Source organism: Candoia aspera, chromosome 8, assembly GCF_035149785.1.
Source record: "Candoia aspera isolate rCanAsp1 chromosome 8, rCanAsp1.hap2, whole genome shotgun sequence".
NCBI classification, from domain to species: Eukaryota; Metazoa; Chordata; class Lepidosauria; order Squamata; family Boidae; genus Candoia; species Candoia aspera.
The window spans coordinates 7,659,710-7,677,813 of NC_086160.1; the positions used below are offsets into that span (position 1 = coordinate 7,659,710).

An 18,104-nucleotide genomic window follows, 5' to 3' on the forward strand; every position below is an offset into this window, starting at 1 on the left:
TTGAGCTGATGAATACGTGTTTGGGAGTGAAGAGGCAGGGCTAAAATATATACCATAAAGTATAAATTGGTATCTTCTACACTGTTGCAGAAGCAGTACAAATTCATACATTGGAGATAGCTGCATGTGTCACATTCCAATAAACTTGGAGAAAATTGCACAAAGTTCTGATTGAATGTGATCTGGGGGAAAAAAAGTTATTGTCTTAGATGATATGGATAGATGTCAAGACAAAGTAGAGGAAAAAAGTGATTGTTCAGTGTTTGTATGGATGGATGTATAAGGAATGCATGTGGTGACATTAAGAAGAGTATTTATCAATACAATAAAATTAATGTATTGAAGCCCATAGTAGTTGTGTCTGGAAGAAAATTATAGTGAACCAATGCAAGCTATACATAAATAACAAAAACAGAGCCAAGAATGCATGGGTGATTACTGCATGTATCTCTCTGATTTTAACCCTGAGAATCCTATACAGGTTCTCAAAGCAATGTTACTTTAATTATTACTTATTTATTACAAATATTTGTATCTACCTATTCATACTTCTGAAGACAGTCTCATAGTATACATACATTAAAACTTCCATAGTTCAATTAAGCATTGCAGTCTTAAAACGATATCAATTGCTGTCCTTAGTTAAGGATGTCTGAAAAATGTCTGGCTACTGTAATGAAGCATTTTGGCATGCCAAGAGAATTCTTTGTAACCCAGAAAGGATGTTTTGGGTTTGTAATGATACTACCATGCAACTCCTAAAACTGCCAGCCAAGGCCAAGGTGATGGTTTCTCCTATATTAATGTAATAATGCTTTCTTGTTATTTGTGTACTGGAACACAAAGACTCTTAAACCATTCAAACTAGCAGCATGAATAGCGTTGTAGGTCAGTAAAAGGAAGAACCTCTTACCTTCTTCCGTACGTATGACTTCCATCAATTTGCTATGTAAGTCGGTAGCAGATAACAGTGCATTTGGATTAAATACCACAGATTATTGTATTTCAATATCTCTATATTGCTTTTGTTTCTTTGTTTTCTCACTTCTCATTCTCATCATCTTCCTTTGGTATCATACGCAAATGTATGGGATTCCAAAGTAAATACGTTGACTCCATTACGTGTGAGAAAAGATCTCAGATCAGTTCTGATGCCAAGTTCTGTAGAAGAGGATGGCAGGGATCAAAAGCTCTGAGTACATTTTATAGGTCACAAGATTTTATGTTTCAAATACGCCATGGAATTTTTAATAAAGGAATATTTTAAAGAATTACTTGTTTATAATCTTTTGGTAATCTTCATTCTGATGAGCACATGATGAGAACTGCAAACTTGCCAATAAAGTACTTTTTGCTTTTTATTTGTACTGTTGATTTAATTCTTGAGAATCAGGCCTGTGCAAAATAACATTTGTTTACATTTGTTGTAGTCCACAACTGGACACAAGAAGAGACGCTTCAGTGGTTGGTGGAGTTTGTTGAACTTCCTCAGTATGAGAAGAATTTCAGAGAAAATAATGTCAAAGGAACAACATTGCCAAGGTGATTTTTTCAACCCAGTTAATTTCTGTACAAGTTGTACCTTCTTATGGTCAATTCTGAGGATTATTTTTGAGAGAGGAACAAAACATCTTCTGTGAAACACACATACTTTTTCTCTTTGCAGTATCATGCTTCCAGTATGCACCGAACATGGACAGTGAAATATATGAATGCCAAAGCAATTTAAATATTTATTATGTGAAAATATTGTTCACAAATTCTTTTCTTTAGTGCAGGATTGCATTTACATGAAGCAATTATTTGTGTAAGGATTATATGTGATGATATGGCACTTAGGTCCATTATTTTTAAGTGCTTCCCAAAATTATACTTTAAGACAATCTATACATCTCTTGAGTAACAGCAGTCACTGTTCTTGAATAGGAACACTGTAAACTGTATTTGGTATAGAGGGATTTAAGGGACAAAATGATTTCCTTGCACATATTCAGTATTACTACTGTCAATGGACACACAAACATGGCAAGCTTAGCTTTTTGGAGATGGAGCCTTTGCTGTTAGCACATTACTGCTTGTGATGCTGCTGCTGCTGCTGGTGAAATAAAATTATTAGAGTATCCATCCATTTTGTAGTATGATCTTTAACCTGCTGCACAAATCTCACAGATTAACTGTCATGTTCCCCGATCAAATGTTCCCAGAACATCTTATCAGACTCGCATCCATCTTGCAGCAACCTGTGTCAACCTGCGAGTTGGCCAGCAGGGAGTGGGAGCATGGTTGGAGTGTGAATCATCTTGTTTGGGCTAGCTGCTGTTCGCACCAAGGTCATCTGTGAAGAACTGTTACAGCCATCTGCTGGCACGAGAAGGAGGGGCACATAAGGGGGCACTGGGGGGGAATTGAAGTTACTGTGATTTTAAAATGTAGAAACGCTCGGGAAATTCCATTCACAACTTTTTCTCTGTACTGAACGCTACGCTTCATTAAAATAGATTTATAAGCAGAAGCTTATGAGTCGTAATTGAATGAATGCACGAGTGTTCCAGTCATCATGTTAACATTTTTGTATAATTACCTTAGTATATTAGAGGCATATTATCATCTCGGAATATGTAATCTATGAAATTGGTAAATGGAAAAACAGTGTCTCTGTGATTGTAGATTATTGAACTTGACACAATATGCATTTTAGTTATGCCCTTAATAGTTCTTTTCAGGACAGCATTCTTAAAATCTTTACTTGATTGTGCACAGGATAGCAGTTAATGAACCGGCCTTTATGATCTCTCAGTTGAAAATTATTGATCGGAGCCACAGGCAGAAACTTCAGCTGAAGGCCTTGGATGTGGTTTTATTTGGACCTCTTACACGTGAGTACATTTTTACTCTCTTCCACCAAAACAAACATTATTTGTAACTACCAGCAGAATTATACTTTTTGTGTTTCTCTAATTTTTATATTTCAGAGTATAACGGTATATACAACAGTACTATTATTTAGTGTCTGTGTGAATGAATTTCTGTCCGTTGTGTATATTTGTGTCAGAGAGGGGGAGAAAATACAAAGCAGAAGGGAAGATGTGAACATTACATCAAATGCCCAACATCTCTCTGTGACCAGAGTTGAAATTACTAGTTGTTGTAGCAATAAAACTTCCTACCTGTGGACTTTTTGCCGACTTTATGTGCTATATAAAGTCCATGCGTAGAAGAAACATCTGGATCCAGTTATCTCTGTTAGGAAAAGTCAGTTGTTAAAAATCTTAGAAAATCACTTTAGCTTAGCCATATGTGAAGTTCTCCTCATCTCTGCCTCAGCTTGGATGCCATGTTGCATTTGCATATAGCAGCTTAAGACTCTGGTATTCAAATATAACCTAGGTCAGGCACTTGTGAAATCTCCTGGGGTGATTATTAATTGCTTCCCAGAGCCAAGCATGGAAGTTTTACTTTTAAAAAAAAATGTTGAGTCACAAATGATTGAAATAGATGTGGATATATATTTTGGGCTAGTAACTATTTCTCGGTGTTTAGTTTTTTTAGATTCGTTTTGCAAGACTACTTTAGACTTACACTGCCCAGCTGGATATTTGTTCTTTAAGCAAGCTAAAACAGCATACCGTGAGATTATTTTGGGAATCTTTTAATTTCAGAAGTGGTTTTCCATGTGTGGCAGACCACAGCTTATAAAACGCAGCTCTCAATTTGCTCAGTGTACTTGGTTCTTTGGATACAGGCTATTAAGTAAAGCACTTTAGGACTAGGTTGAATCCTGTGAAAGAGACTGTAAAATCGAGTAAGAATTCTCAAAGTTGATTCAGAACTGTTCAGGCTAAATAATGATTAGTGGAAGGGGATATGTTTTCAAAGTCTGTGCTCATGCTGCTAGGTTTTTAATATTCTTTTTAAAAAATAATGAAATTTGTATTACGGCTGGGCAGTGCTTTCGACTCAGGTCCAAAATATTGCTTCAGAATGCATAAGAGAACTGACGCTGCCACCTGGCTTGCTGGCAGCTCATTAAAGCAGCTGTGTCCTTTTCTATATTGCCGTGATGAGTTGCCATACAGTCCTGGAAACAGATACAGCTGCTTCAACAGTTTGCTTCAAAGTAACTCTCTGGAATTGAATCTGAAGCACTGCGCAATCTGGCTTGTTGTTACTGTAGTAAATCTGTATGGGGAATAATTTTCAAGAGGAATGTTTTCAGAATATCTGGGTAAGAATAATGGCTGGGTTCAGATACAGTACTTAACTATGTTAAATACTGTTAGACTTGCTTAATTCTTTCTTCTCCCATACTCTGCTAGCCACCTTGAGGTTGTGAGCTTCTGTTTCCCCTTTCAATTAATTGACTACAGCTTAGTAGGCCATCAGAGCCTAAAGTCTGGTCATTTTTACTGTCGTTAGTAGAAACAAGTCAGGTTCATAAACTATACCACAGGTAATGTCTGAATAATATGTACTTTCAGTAAAATAGAACCGAGCACTTCCAAAATCTTTCTTAAGTCCTTGCCAGAGGAGGACAGGAGTGGCTCTCTTTTATTTAGTCGAATAATGCTGAAATAGGTTTTAACACTCCAGGCTAACCTAATATATAACTGCATTTTCTAGGCCCACCCCACAATTGGATGAAAGATTTCATCCTCACAGTCTCCATAGTGATTGGGGTCGGAGGTTGTTGGTTTGCATATACACAGAACAAGACTTCAAAAGAGCACATTACCAAAATGATGAAAGATTTGGAAAGCCTTCAGACGGCAGAACAGAGCCTTTGTGAATTACAAGAAAGGTATTTGAAAAAGCTGGGATTATGTAGTCCATTAGTGTGTCCAGAAATTTTATAAAGTTATCATTACAAAATGTGACAGGCCCCAAAGCTGAGAAAGTAGTGGCTTCCAGCTGCCCTTTACTCTACCCATGGCTGAAATGGTATGGCCACAAGACTTAACCGTGAAGCTATTCATTCTCTCTGTATTAAACTTCCCGTGAAAGGGGAAATTTGACATGTTTGGCAAAGCCAAATGCTCCTGGCCTGACTTAGGATAATTTCAGAATAAAACTCAACTGATTTGTCAACAGGTTATTAATCTTTCACTGTTCCACATCCACATTTATGTGATATAGAACAATACCTTAGAATAACTTGTGTTTGCCCAGTTAATTGAACCATGTAGTGAATTAGACAACTGCAGTTAATTTGTGCTTTAAAAAATGTTTACCCCGAAGGCTTGAAAAAGCACAGGAAGAGAATCGAACAGTTGCTGTAGAAAAGCAGAACTTAGAGCGCAAGATGATGGATGAAATCAGCGATGCAAAACGAGAAGCCTGCCGGCTAAGAGAGTTAAGGGAAGGAGCTGAATGTGAACTCAGTAGACTTAAATATGCAGAAGAGGAGCTTGTGCAGGTATTTTCAAATTTACATTCTACGTTTCAGTTTCCATCTGGATTCAGTGGCACGTGATATATCTGCAAAGCTTCCTTTTTAAGAAATCTTGTACTTACAAAAGAGACTTGAACGATAGATCTAACAGCAGCATCACTGTACATTTCTGTGATAAAGGGCTGCCCTGCTGTGGCTTTTGGGGGCAGAATAGAAGGATACGATCAGGATTTGGGTCCGATCTTCACCTAAATGTGTCTTTTCATTATATTTTAGATAAATAAACAATAAAGTAAGGGACAAATGAAATTGTAAATCAGTGAGGCAAATTGAGGTCAGTTTCTGAAAGATATTTCAGAAATGAGAAGTTGAAGCTAGGTAATTTGATCTGTGGAAATAGAGACCCTGGAAAGTTTACAGGCTGCCTGGGCACCAAAGTGAAACAAGAACTAGACTTGTCTTCTGTTTGATTAACTGAAGGCATTTCTTTCAGATGTTTTAATTAATTAACCATTAATTACCCCAGTATCATAGCCTTACTTATAAATATTCAACAAGCCATTGGCTCTTTCAGATGTTGTCACAAGCAAAATGTTTAGCGGGCCAAAGCATTTATGAGATTTAGCGCCTTAATGCATTTGCGTTTTTCTCTTGACCCCTAGGTCCGCACGGCCTTAAAAAAGGCTGAGAAAGAGTTTGAATTGCGAAGTAATTGGTCTGTTCCAGATGCACTGCAGAAATGGCTCCAGCTAACACATGAAGTAGAAGTCCAGTACTACAACATTAAGAGACAAAATGCAGAAATGCAGCTCGCAATTGCCAAGGAAGAGGTAAGGTACATGCCTGGATTATTCAGATCAGAAGGGGGGAAAATGAAGCCTGTGGATTTGGTTGCTGGTGATCATCTTCCCAGAACGCAGGACTATAGCTCTGTGGTTCTGGGATGAAACTTTCTTGAGAGCTCCAGAATGTTCCATTTCTCCTTTAATCCATGCTGAGCCTTTTCTGGACCATTCTGTTCTGGGAATGCTGCAGCAGGTTCTAGAAATTAATCCTCCCCAACTGGAATCAGTCTGAAGTGTGCTGGCCCTGAAGGCGACCTTTCCAGAATGCCTCTCTTGGGATGCCTCAGTGTGCCAGCCATTTGGCAGAACCTGCTGAAATGCTGCAGGGATGGCATGGTTCAGGAGAGTTTCAAATTTTCCAGCGGGAGAATGGAACTTTGCTCCTGAATCCCAAATCGGTTTCAAATGGTGTGGAAAAACAAGATAACCCTTTGAATTCTGGAATGCTGCATTCCTGTCCCCCCTTCCTGGGGCTGTACCTCTGTTTTGAAGAGCTGAACCCTCAGTAGCTGTCCCTGGGATTCTAACAGCCTCTCTGCTAGCCTCTCTGTGAGACCAGGTTTTCGTGAATTTATTATATTAATGTTCTAAGTGTTATTAGTTTTGCCTCTGCCTTAAAAGGTTGTGATAGCAACACTGAAGGCCACAGACTCAAGTCATTCTTTTAAACAGAGTTTATTCCAGGAGGTGGATTTAGAAAAAAACAAAACAAAACATTTTTGGGTCTGTTGGGAGGTTTTATCTACACAGAAGAGTGTGATTTAAATAATAAAATGCCATATAAGCTGCTGACATTCGCCATCCAAGGCTACTGGGTAGGAAGACTTGTGTATTTGTGAAGCAGCTTCCAAGAACTTATATGGTTATGCAAGCCTAACCTCGCCTACTTCTACAGGGCAGCTGTGGTAACAGCAGCCATCTCGGCCTTGGTAGTAGTTAGCTGTTGAAATGATAGTGTAAAAGTGGTGGGTTCCTTGAAATGGACATGGCAGAGAGCTGACTTATCAAATGAGGTTTCAGTCTTGCTATTAGCCCATGCTGCAGCAGCGTGTCTCTGTTACTGGTAACTGGAGATGATCTGCAGATCTCATTGAACTGTGGTCTCAGACCAGCATCCCATAGTCTATCTCTAGTGTCAGAAGTGGAGAGCTTTGAGAACATATTTGTTCTATTTTGAAGATGCAGCTAAGGCAGAATGTCTCTCTGGATACTGACCATGAGAAGGGAATGTATTGAATTCCTGTAATGCTTGATTTTAGGCAGAAAAGATTAAAAAGAAGAGAAATACTGTATTTGGAACATTACATGTTGCACACAGCTCTTCACTTGATGAAGTGGACCATAAGATTCTGGAAGCAAAGTAAGACATTGAGTGGGTATGATGCCCTTTGTATTGGTTACAGAATGCTTGATTTTTAATGGGGCTCACACGTTTTAAATTCAAAATTCAAAATAATTTGAAGGAATTCCTTCAAGTCGGTGATGCTTGAGGAAGTGGCAGGATTGTCTGTAGGATGACTAGAGCTACCTACAAATTAGATCTTGTCTGTTCTGGGTAATATTAGATGCTAGAATGGGCACAACAGCATGGATCTAGGATGGTCGTTGTGTTGTTACAGGGGATAATACCTCCAGCCCTTAAGGAGGCAGTGGTGCTTCACCTTCTTAAAATAAACATTCCTGGATCTGGCCTTCCTGGAAAATTATAGTTCACCCTTCAACCTATTTTGTTAGTAAGGTTGTAGAGAAGGCAGGTGGGCTTCTGCTTAACAGTGGCTTGGATAAGATGGATTAACTGGATCCTTTCCAGTTGGACATGGGATGGTGACCGCATTGATTATTCTTGTAGATGATCTGCAACAAGGTTTGGAGATCATCCATTGCCTTAGGGTTAGGCATCATCAATATGCTGGTGATACCCAGTTTTACCTCTTGACCCTGGCCAAGCAGGAGATATTAGGAAGCTCTGATGTGATGCCTACAGCAATGTCAGGGAATAGATCAGGTAGCACAGGCTGCAACTAAATCCAAACCAGCCTGTGCGGCTGCTGTTTCATAAACCTTGAGGTGCTATGGATGTTCTACAGGTAGTTGTCAAGGTACAACCGTTTGTTCAGCAACTGTTTGAAGTTATGGTGATGCCAAATTAGTGCTACTTATGCTCGGTCCCTGAAGTTACAGCCGTTGCAGCGCCCCCGTGGTCACATGATCAGAATTCAGGCACTTGGCAGCCCACACACACTTAGGATCGCAGGGGTGCTTCCACCCCCCCCCCATCTCCCCCTTCCCATCTCTGTCCTTTTGGCCACGCTGCATAGCGGGACTCCTCATGGCACAGCTGGGGCTGAAGTAGAGGCCTGGGACCTTCAGTAGTCTCAGCCAGTCACCTTTGCCCCCAGCCCTCTACTTCAGCCCCAGCGCCGTCCCCGAGGAGTGCTGCCTCAAGCCTGCACCACAGCCAGCCTCCACAGCACAAAGATCCCGCTGCCCTGCACTTCGCAGCCCCTGCTGCACCCAGCTGACCTTAGCCATCTTCCTCCCGCGGTTCTCGAAGGGTGCCTGGCCTGGCCCCATGCGAGGCAGCTGCTGGCCCCGCCAGGCCTTCTTTCCAAGAGTGCTAATTGGAGAATGGTGTGCTATTTGGAGAACGGCAGCACACCGTTCTCACAATGCTTCAGAAGGCCTCAGAAAGCCTGAGGCCTTCTGAAGCATTGCGAGAACGGGGCGTGCTATTTGGAGAACAGGGCAAGCAGCCTCGGGCAGAAGGTCTGGCTCAGCCAGTACTGCCTCGCATGGGGCCAGGCTGGGCGCACCTTGTCACAGTGGGAGGAAGAAGGCGGTGAAGGTCAGCTGGGTGCGGCAGAGCCTGCAAAGTGCAGGGTGGTGGGGGCTTTGTGCTGGGTGGCTGGCTCGAGGCAGCACTCTTCGGCAGTGGCGGCTTAGGGCTGAAGTTGAGGCCCAGGTGTGGTGGTGGGTGGCTAAGACTGCTGAAGGCCCTGAGCCTCTACTTCAGCTCCAGTGCTGCCGCCAAGGAGCGCCACTGCAGGGCAGCCCAAAGGGCAGAGATGCGTGGGAGATAGGCGGGTGGGGGATGTTCAAGAGGAGGCAGTCCCTTACCTTACCAAGGCTGGGGAGAGACTGAGCTAGGAATGGCTTGGCTTGGGGTGGATCCTTGCATAACGACCGATGGGATTTGATTAACAATGGCAACGGGGAGTGCTGAGATTGCTGTTGCTAAGTGATGCAGTCACGTGATGTTTTGCCTAATGACCGCATTGCTTAGTGACAGAAATTTCAGTCCCAATTACTGTCATAACTCGAGGACTTCCTCTTCATAGGAAAACGCTTCCCTTGAAGGAGTTAGTGCACAACCTAGGTTTCTTCTGGACCCACAGTGCCTGCTGGGGCAGTGGGTAGAAGCTGTGGCCAGGAAAGCCTTTGGCCAGCTTCAGTGTTTCTGTCAGCTGAGTTCTTTCCTGGACTGGCACTGAATAGAATAATGGATACCTTTATAATTTCTCAGTTATACTATTGGAATTTTACATGGCGTTGCTCTTGAGGATGGGTGGCACAGAATAGCTTGTTTTAATTTCTCACATCTTCCCAGGAAAGCACTTTCCGAATTAACCACCTGTTTGAGAGAACGACTCTATCGATGGCAGCAGATTGAGAAGATCTGTGGCTTCCAAATAGCACACAACTCAGGACTACCAAGTCTGACTTCATCCCTCTATTCTGATCACAGTTGGGTGGTAATGCCACGAGTTTCCATTCCACCATATCCAATTGCAGGGGGAGTAGATGACCTTGATGAAGATACTCCTCCAATTGTTTCCCAGTTTCATGGTACGTGGTGGGATATCTCATGTGAGATTGACGACTGGGGATACACACAGTTATGGCTAAAGACTAGAAATATGAAATACACAAATTCAAATACGTAAAGAGGATCAGAGGGATGTATGAAGGTCAGTAGGACAAAGATTCTTGGAGTAGCAGTTGAGTTCACCAAACCAGGTGGAATAAGAGATATTTCATGGAAGACAAAAGGATTTTGGATTTAGGTATTTATGAAAATGCCCAACTGTTTAGTTCTTTCTAATCAGTAGCAATTTTACATGCACATTTTGCACTTCCCTCCTAACGTACTTTTTGTTCACCCTTTGCATCTCTTGCAGGGGTTTGTCATTTACATTGTGTGTGCACTTTTAACACTGGCATTTTTGTTCACATGCTTATAATTACACTTTGCATTGTGAAGTGAAAGAGTCAGTTTCAGCAATAACTCTATTCTAGTTTGCTTAGAGTTGGAATAGGCAACGTTGGATGCTACAACTTTCATCACACCCGGCACTGAACGTGTTAGCTTCAGCTGGAAGTACTTGTAGTTAAATATCAACTCAAAGGTATTGGAATCTGGACACATTTCCCCATCTCTGTTTTGAAAGGCTGTTTCCTCCTTCTCCCCATCCTTCCTTTTCTCTCAAGGAAAAGCCCCAAGCAAGAGATTGTTGACTGTGTGCTCTTTAGTGTGCGAGCAGCTATTCCTCCTGTTAGCTCCCTCCAAGTTTTGTCTTTTTGGGTCAAGCTTTCTTTTCTTTGTTTCGGGAGAAGAAAAAGGAAATGCTGCATTTTGGAAGCCCCAACGGAAACCTGCTTCCTGACTTGCTTAATAAGCCTGAAGAATCAGAGTTTTATCCAAAGGGAGAATCTTTAACCCTTTTCAAAAGCTTTGACCCTTTTAAAAGCTTTAAGGCTTTTAAAAAGCCGTATTGCAAAGGAGGAGAGTTTTATGCCCACTGATTCTGTCGTGCTTCTCTTTTTCTGGAGGGGAAGCCGTCTTCCCCACGGGTGAATGGAGGAAGGGAGGGCCAAAAATGATTGTGCTTTAAAAGCAGTCCGGTTTCCCCCAAGGCTGCACTTCAGTTAATTGGGCTGTAACATTTTCTACCCCATTCTATTCAGACTGGAAAATGAGATGCTTCCTCTTTCTACTGTCCATTGAGAATTTTGGTGGTGGTTGTGAGTGCTACAGAGAGCATCCTGACACTCCTCTTTGCCATTCCTCTGCCATTTTGTGAAAGCTATGGAAGTTCTGAGGGAAGCTTTGCAATAGATGTTTGTACCTGCAGCACTAGAAAATGATCTGCCTTATTTTACATCTCATGGAGCAGTAGTTGCTATTTGTTATTGTTGTTACTATAATAGAAGTAACTGTGATTAGGCTTCTAAGCACACCACAGTCTTTAAATCTATTTGCATTGAGCCCTAATCATCCAGTCAGCCATTTCACGCAGTGTGGTTTCAATTCTGAAGATGTCTTGGTTTCTGTTTTATTTTTTTAGGATTCCCTAGGCCTCTGGTCTTCTACATGTTGCTGAATTGCCCTCTGAATTAAATCGCTCAGCAACATGTTCTTTATCCCTGAGTTATGTATTGCTTCAAATAAAAGGATACTGGATTTGTTCTATGTATTTCATTTTATTTTCTTCCGATCTAGGACTTGTGTTTATCTTAGCCTGTGTGAAAATACATTTTCCCACCCCTTACCTTTTAAGCCAAGTAAAGTTTCAATCTGTACCTTTATAGCAGATGTAAATAAAATTCCTGTTTTCCAATGAAACTCAAAACATTCAGTGGGACTGTATTGGTTCCTGTTAAATAGTTGAGTCAGGTGGCCTTCTCTATTAGGCAGTAACAAAACCTACCGTGGAAGGCCATCAAGTAGAGCTCAGTTTCACTCTTGCCTTGTCTGTCTCATTTGCTGATACATTTTAAGTATAATAGTTGAGATGAAAAAAGAAAACAAAAAGGATTTTCAGAGAGTTTTTCAGTCCTCCTGAAGCAGGGTGATGGTTTGGCTGGGAAGCTAGAATGAGGAATTACTTCTGAATCCATTGGTTCTGTTGTTCTCAGGGTCTGTTGTGAAAACCAGCACCTTAGCAAGGAGTAGCAGCATGTGTCGCTCCAGGCGCAATGTTGTGCCATCATCACCTCAGTCGCAACATACAGCACAAACACAACTCGCTGCGCATACGCAAGCTACTTTGCACTCTGCAGACCCAGACATCCTTTCGGTGTCCAGTTGCCCTGCTGCGTACCGTACCGAAGAGGAGGAGGAGGCCATTTACTTCACCGCTGACAAGCAATGGTATGACTGTTGATACATTCATGTATAGCCTTCATTAAAACAGGTTTGGAGAACGATCTCTGTGCTCCATCCACTCCAAAATTTAGCACAAAGAAGGAATATATTTTTGCTTTAGAGCTGAAAGACTGTGATGAGCATAGACATTGAAATTCTCTTAGATGTAAAAGTGAGCTTGTATTTGAGTAGAGTTGGACGCCTCTTGAGTTATGTGGACATATCCATGAAGCTTTCATGGAATAATAGAGAAATGATTCATTATTACCTTCTTGGGAGATTTTTTTTTTAAAAAAACCTTCCTAGTCTGGTTCCTGGGACTCCCACATAGACTTCCATCCAAGTACTAACCAGGACCTGCATAGCTTTCTAGATTACACAAGATTGGCTATGTGCTGCCACCTAGTGAGGCCTTATAAATATAGATCTAATGTCTGTAGGGCTTTCTATATCAAACCAAGGATTACTGGCTACGAATGTCAGGGCTCTTAGAGATACTCCTGCTGTAGCAGGCAGGTAGATTTCTGTGCCATGAATCACAAAAGAATTGCCAGTGTTCAGGCTGTTGCGGTGGAGGTGAAATCATCACTGATACACCCAACGCAAGGGACTTTCCGTTTCCTGGAGCCATCTTAATATTTTAGGTCTATCTAAAATACTATCTAGTGACTTCCATGTCAGTCGAAATACCACTCCTGTGATTGTATGCCATCAGCTGTGCCAGCTGGGGCTTATGGGAATTGTTGTCTGCCACTCCTCTAGGCAGTCACCTTCCCTCCCTAAGGTTTGAAGCCTTAAAATGAGATATGGGGATGGTAAGGAAGATTTTTGCACGTATTGTTTCCTTACATAACGTGCACAATATGTGCATCTTTCTTTTACATTATACACATTTTGTATGCAATTCGTGAGTCACTTGCAAAATCCAGAAAAGGGCGGGATCTGCAAGGTAATGATGTGTTTGGGGGTTGCAAACTTGCTTGAAAATGTGTGTCGTCAAAATTTTTCTGACCTCTTTATCGACCAATTTCTGTAATTTGTAGAGTTTTGTGAGTATGGTGTTGGATCAGTGTTGAAGTAGTTTGCATCAGAAAAGCAGTTCCTATTTCTAAACATTTATTTTTAATCAAAAGGATTAAATAAATGTTTCCATATATAATTTTGAAAAGAAAAAAGTATGTCATTTGATCCTGGCAATGGAACGAGATGAATTCTTATATTTATTTATATGGTTATCATTGATTCAAATAATTATTCTCAGTTGAGGCTGCAGTCCTATATAACATTTAACTTAATTGAGAATTGCAGACATACATACATGCTCTTTTATAATACATGCAGGTATTTAAGGAAGCAAAATTGTAGAGGCATTCCTTTTTATGTAAACCAGAGGGGAAAATACCTCATTTTAAGGATGGTTGCTAACATGGATGGGTAGGAAAGAGACATATGAAGATAGTGAGTCAGAAGAGGATTTTTTTTTTTTGCTTTGTCTTTTGCTGCAAATGCATACTATGACTTCCATTAGAGTGTATTTATTTCTAGGCTCTGTGGAGTCTTGAATGAGGTATATAAAACTTACTTTGCCTATTGAATGGACTTGAGTGATTGAGTAGACTAGCTTGATCCCTTCTAACTCTGTTTCCTCTGTGTTGTAGGGAAGTTCAGGATACAGGTTCTGAATGCGACTCCTTCAATTCTTCAGTTGGAAGGAAACAATCGCCCCCTTCAAGCCTTGAAATATATCAACCCCTGTCACCTCAAAAAATATCCCGGGAGGACCTCTCCTTAGAACAGTCATCTACTGGAGACTCTTCCTCCCTAACAGCTGATATTTCCAGGGGTTCTCCAGACTGTGTTGGGCTGACAGAAACTAAAAGTATGATTTTTAGTCCTGCAAGCAAGGTGTACAATGGCATTCTGGAGAAGTCCTGCAGCATGAACCAGCTCTCCAGCAGCGTTCCTGTCCCCAAGCCTCGGCACACCTCATGTTCATCCACCAGCAGCAAAAGCAGAGCCGGGCACGAACCTGCTCCCGTCCCCCGGATAAGTAGCATTTCACAAGACCTCTGTCAGAACGGAGAGCGCAACAAAAAACCATCCAAAATCAAGAGCCTTTTCAAGAAGAAATCGAAGTAAGGCTGCCGGAGGAAGCATTCACCAACGGCATCATTTGACTCTGTGGTCATTATTATTATTTAAATTAAGAATGTAGTCGTCCGAGTTTTCTAGGCTTGTGTGCCACAGCAAGAAAACGTCTTAGGTCAACTCTTTTTCTGTTTTAAAGTCAACTTGCATCAGCTGTCAGTGAGAAACGTTCAGTTTCAAGACAGTTTACAGTCATTTGTCTATTTATTTCTGCTTTTTTTTTTTTTTAGTTTATATATAAAACTTCTTTAAAAATTAAAAAAAAAAAAAAAAGCAACACTTTAACACAAGCTTTAACGGACTTGTGAGCCTGCATGGGCTTGCCAATTTTTCTTCCCTTGTTTACCAGAGCATCTTCTTATCTTTCCATAGAAGCTGTGGCATTGTGTACTGGACTTAAGTAACTTTTGAATGAAGTATAACTACTTAAATTGCACTACTGTTTTCCTGACTGGAAAGTATCTTTGCAAGTGAAACTGTTTAAACTTGTAAAATAAAGGAAGAGATGGGTTGGTTCACTGTTGTTTTTAGGTTGTTTTTATGTAGAAGCTAGCATTTCTAACCGTTAATTTCTGGAACTGGAGCCTCATTTAAATGCATTTATTAACCTAATGGATTGGGTCCTGTTGTAAAGATCATGATTATCCAGGGCTTTCACTGTGATTTTATGGCATTGCACAGGCGGTCTGGGTAGGAAAGATGTATCAATAGATGGGGCCCCTGACTCCACACCCTAATGATAAAATGTCAATCCTTGACCACGAAGGACTTTCTGAGACATTCACAAACTTAAACCTGGGATAGGGGCAAATGTGGGCGCTTGTTTACATACTTTGACAGTGAAAGGATGATTGATTTGTGAATATTTGTACTGTGGCAAAGATAATAAATTGAAAATCCTATTGTGCAATGACTTGTTCAGATCATAGATGTTCCCTTTTCCAGCTCAAACTTTTGGGTTTTTGTTGTTACATGTCATAGTATATATCACTGTTACTTGCTGTGCTGTGCATATTCTCTTCATCTCATTCTTTCTCTTGGGGACATACAGCTCTCTTGTGCAGCAGAGATGACGAAGAGTGCTGCGCCCCTCCAAATAGTCCTGGACATCAGCAGGGCCAATAGTCAAATGAGACAGGAGGGCCGGGCATTCCTAAGCATTGTTAATTGGAAGTGCTGCATGGAAACAATCCCAAACCTCTTGCCTTAAAGTGCTCTACTGATAGCATTTAGATGCCGTGTGAACCGTAGTTGGCTGCTACACCAATGCTGGGCCACGTTTTTAGGGTTCAGGGCGCAACTCCCAGCATACCAGCTGCAACAGTGGCCTCCCTAGAAGGAACGGGGCAGAAATGTTCTGGCCCCTTTTATTGGGGTTTTAAGGATGTGAATGAGTGAGAAGCTTCCAGAAGGCAAACTATTATCAAATCGTTTCTCCATCCCCTCAAATAAGCCCAAATCATATTATTTCAGGGTATTTTTCAACCTGGGGAGTGAAGGCTTGGGCTCAAAAGGGTTCTAGCCTCCCATTTGCACCCGTAAAATCCAGAAATGAAACAAAATGAAGTATCCCTTTTGGGGGTTGGGGGTTGACTTCTGAAGGGAAAAAAACGCAGTTGAGCTTTGGCTGTTTTGCCACTGAAATTTGGCAGGGCAGCCTCGGGGCACTGAGGAGCTGCATGTAGCTTGGGACAATGTGTCCTATAGAAGTAAAGCCCCCATGTACTTCCCTACCTTCCCTTTTACCTTGTTGATTCAGTTACTACTATTCAAGCCTAACATGAGGCTTTTATGTTTTTCTCCACCAAAGTGCTGCTTGAATCTGGGGCCTGCAGTTCTCATTTGAAGGGCAGGCAGAAGCCCAGAAGATACTCAGATGGTGCTAAACCACAGTTGGGCATGAAATAGGATTCACCCACTAGCTGTGCTATCTTGATTCCAGATGATAAAATGCAATGAAGTGATGTCACGTAACAGTACTACCAGCATTGTAATAAGGACTCATTGAGGCATGCAAGATATCTTGAGATGTACCAGTTAGCTGGTTAACATGAGTTCTGACCCATCTCTTTGTGTTTGATATTTTGCACGACTTTATGCTGCTAGTTTTAATGTAATGTTGGAGTCAGCTGTCAACACAACTGAATAAAACATTGCTTGGCTAATTTCAAACAAGCATGGGCTGCTACAGTATGGTGTCATTTTAGAAGTTAAAGCTGAGGTGAAAGATAGGAGCCAGCTGTATGTTCAGCAACCTTTTATCTTGATGTTTAAATTAACCCCTTACTAACAAAAGGAGTTTTCCCTCACCAAAAAAAAAAAGCAAACAGTGGGTAGTAAATCTCTGCACACGATTAAAAAAATAAATGATTCAAAGCAAGTGTTTTGGACCTTGCAGGAGCATAGCATCTCTCTGCAATTCATTCCATTAAAGCAGCCAGCCTGTTTCAGTCTGAAAAAGTTGTGGGTGCTTTAATGGACTTAAAGCAGCCATGCCTTTATTTCAAGCTGAGAGGGACACCTGAAAATAACTAAAGAATATCAGAGATGCTGGGTTCCTGCCTTCAGAATCATTGCTTTATTTATCCACTGCCATATTGGCTCGTCGTTTAAACCCATCCTCATTTTTATTCAGCAAAAATAATGGTACCTTTTAGAAGCAGAAGTATGTAAAGCTGCTCAAGAACTTCAGGTAAGTGAATGTTGCAAAATTACTTCTTCTTTAGTAAAACAATGATTTGGAAGAAATGTTTGCTTGTTGAGGTGGTCCTAGTCCCAAAGCTTGCATTGTGCCATTTAGTAATTAGAGATTCAAATGTTTCCTGGAAAAAAAAAAGTCTCATAGCATCCCTTTTGGCTAACTAATATTATTAAAAAGCATGAGCTTTTGTGATGCCTAGATTGGTTAAAGTGATAATCGATTTAAATGGGGATGGGGGAAGGGAAGGGAAAACAAGTTGGTTATGCAGGCTAGATATGAGACAGTGACAGTGCCTTATCAGTCAACAATTGTATTTTTTGAGACCTTCTGAGATCAACTGAAACCTTTTGCTGTAAGTGAATTCAGCAATTTCTTGCTCAGTAGTGCTGTTATGCCAAAAAAATTACAGGTCCCCATTTAGCAACCACAGTCATTAAGTGAAGTGGTCGCTAAGCAAAACCACAACTGTGTTTATGATCTTACTTCAGCTTTCCTTTGCTTTACAGACCTGCGAAGGTCATAAATGTCAGGATTGGTCGTAACGTCACTTTTCCATCATCATCATAACTGCAAATGGTGGCTAAACGAGGCAGTCACCAAACGACCACCTGTATGAGGTCTTCAATGGAGTGCCCTGGAAGGTTGAAATGCTCTGATATTACTCTGTCCTTGTTTTGAGTCCCAGTGTCAAACTTGTGTCCATTAACCCTTTTGTGCAAAGTTTATCCCCTTTGTCATATATAGAACCCAAAGGGGCATTGCTGGCAGATGATGGTATATATCAATTTGTAGGAAGAGCATAGGAAGCATCTCTCATCTTGTGTGTGTACTTGTTGGGGACTGTGATGTTGCTGCTGGTGTAATCGTGGGGGCAAA

General features: G+C 41.1%; 1 protein-coding gene and 1 long non-coding RNA gene across 3 annotated transcripts in view; one reads left to right on the forward strand and one right to left on the reverse strand.

Annotated features, from left to right (window-relative positions):
• The window catches only part of STIM2 (stromal interaction molecule 2), a 75,871-nt gene extending 60,434 nt beyond the window's left edge, over positions 1 to 15,437 (forward strand). Inside the window, exons 4-13 of one of the 2 annotated variants that reach the window (XM_063309706.1) lie at positions 1,431 to 1,542; positions 2,761 to 2,876; positions 4,621 to 4,798; positions 5,236 to 5,413; positions 6,052 to 6,219; positions 7,494 to 7,594; positions 9,842 to 10,015; positions 10,058 to 10,080; positions 12,151 to 12,385; positions 14,038 to 15,437. In XM_063309706.1, coding sequence (XP_063165776.1) covers positions 1,431 to 1,542; positions 2,761 to 2,876; positions 4,621 to 4,798; positions 5,236 to 5,413; positions 6,052 to 6,219; positions 7,494 to 7,594; positions 9,842 to 10,015; positions 10,058 to 10,080; positions 12,151 to 12,385; positions 14,038 to 14,518 — 1,766 coding nt within the window. In that variant the 3' untranslated portion in view covers positions 14,519 to 15,437. Of the gene's footprint in view, positions 1 to 1,430; positions 1,543 to 2,760; positions 2,877 to 4,620; positions 4,799 to 5,235; positions 5,414 to 6,051; positions 6,220 to 7,493; positions 7,595 to 9,841; positions 10,081 to 12,150; positions 12,386 to 14,037 lie in introns of both variants that reach the window. The other variant, XM_063309705.1, reaches the window with a different exon arrangement.
• LOC134501770 (uncharacterized) lies at positions 4,015 to 5,305 on the reverse strand. The gene is made up of 3 exons (XR_010068386.1): positions 5,229 to 5,305; positions 4,658 to 4,778; positions 4,015 to 4,179 (listed from the first exon to the last, which is right to left on the reverse strand). It is a non-coding gene; the product is annotated as an uncharacterized LOC134501770 (long non-coding RNA).
• Positions 15,438 to 18,104: the final 2,667 nt, after the last annotated feature.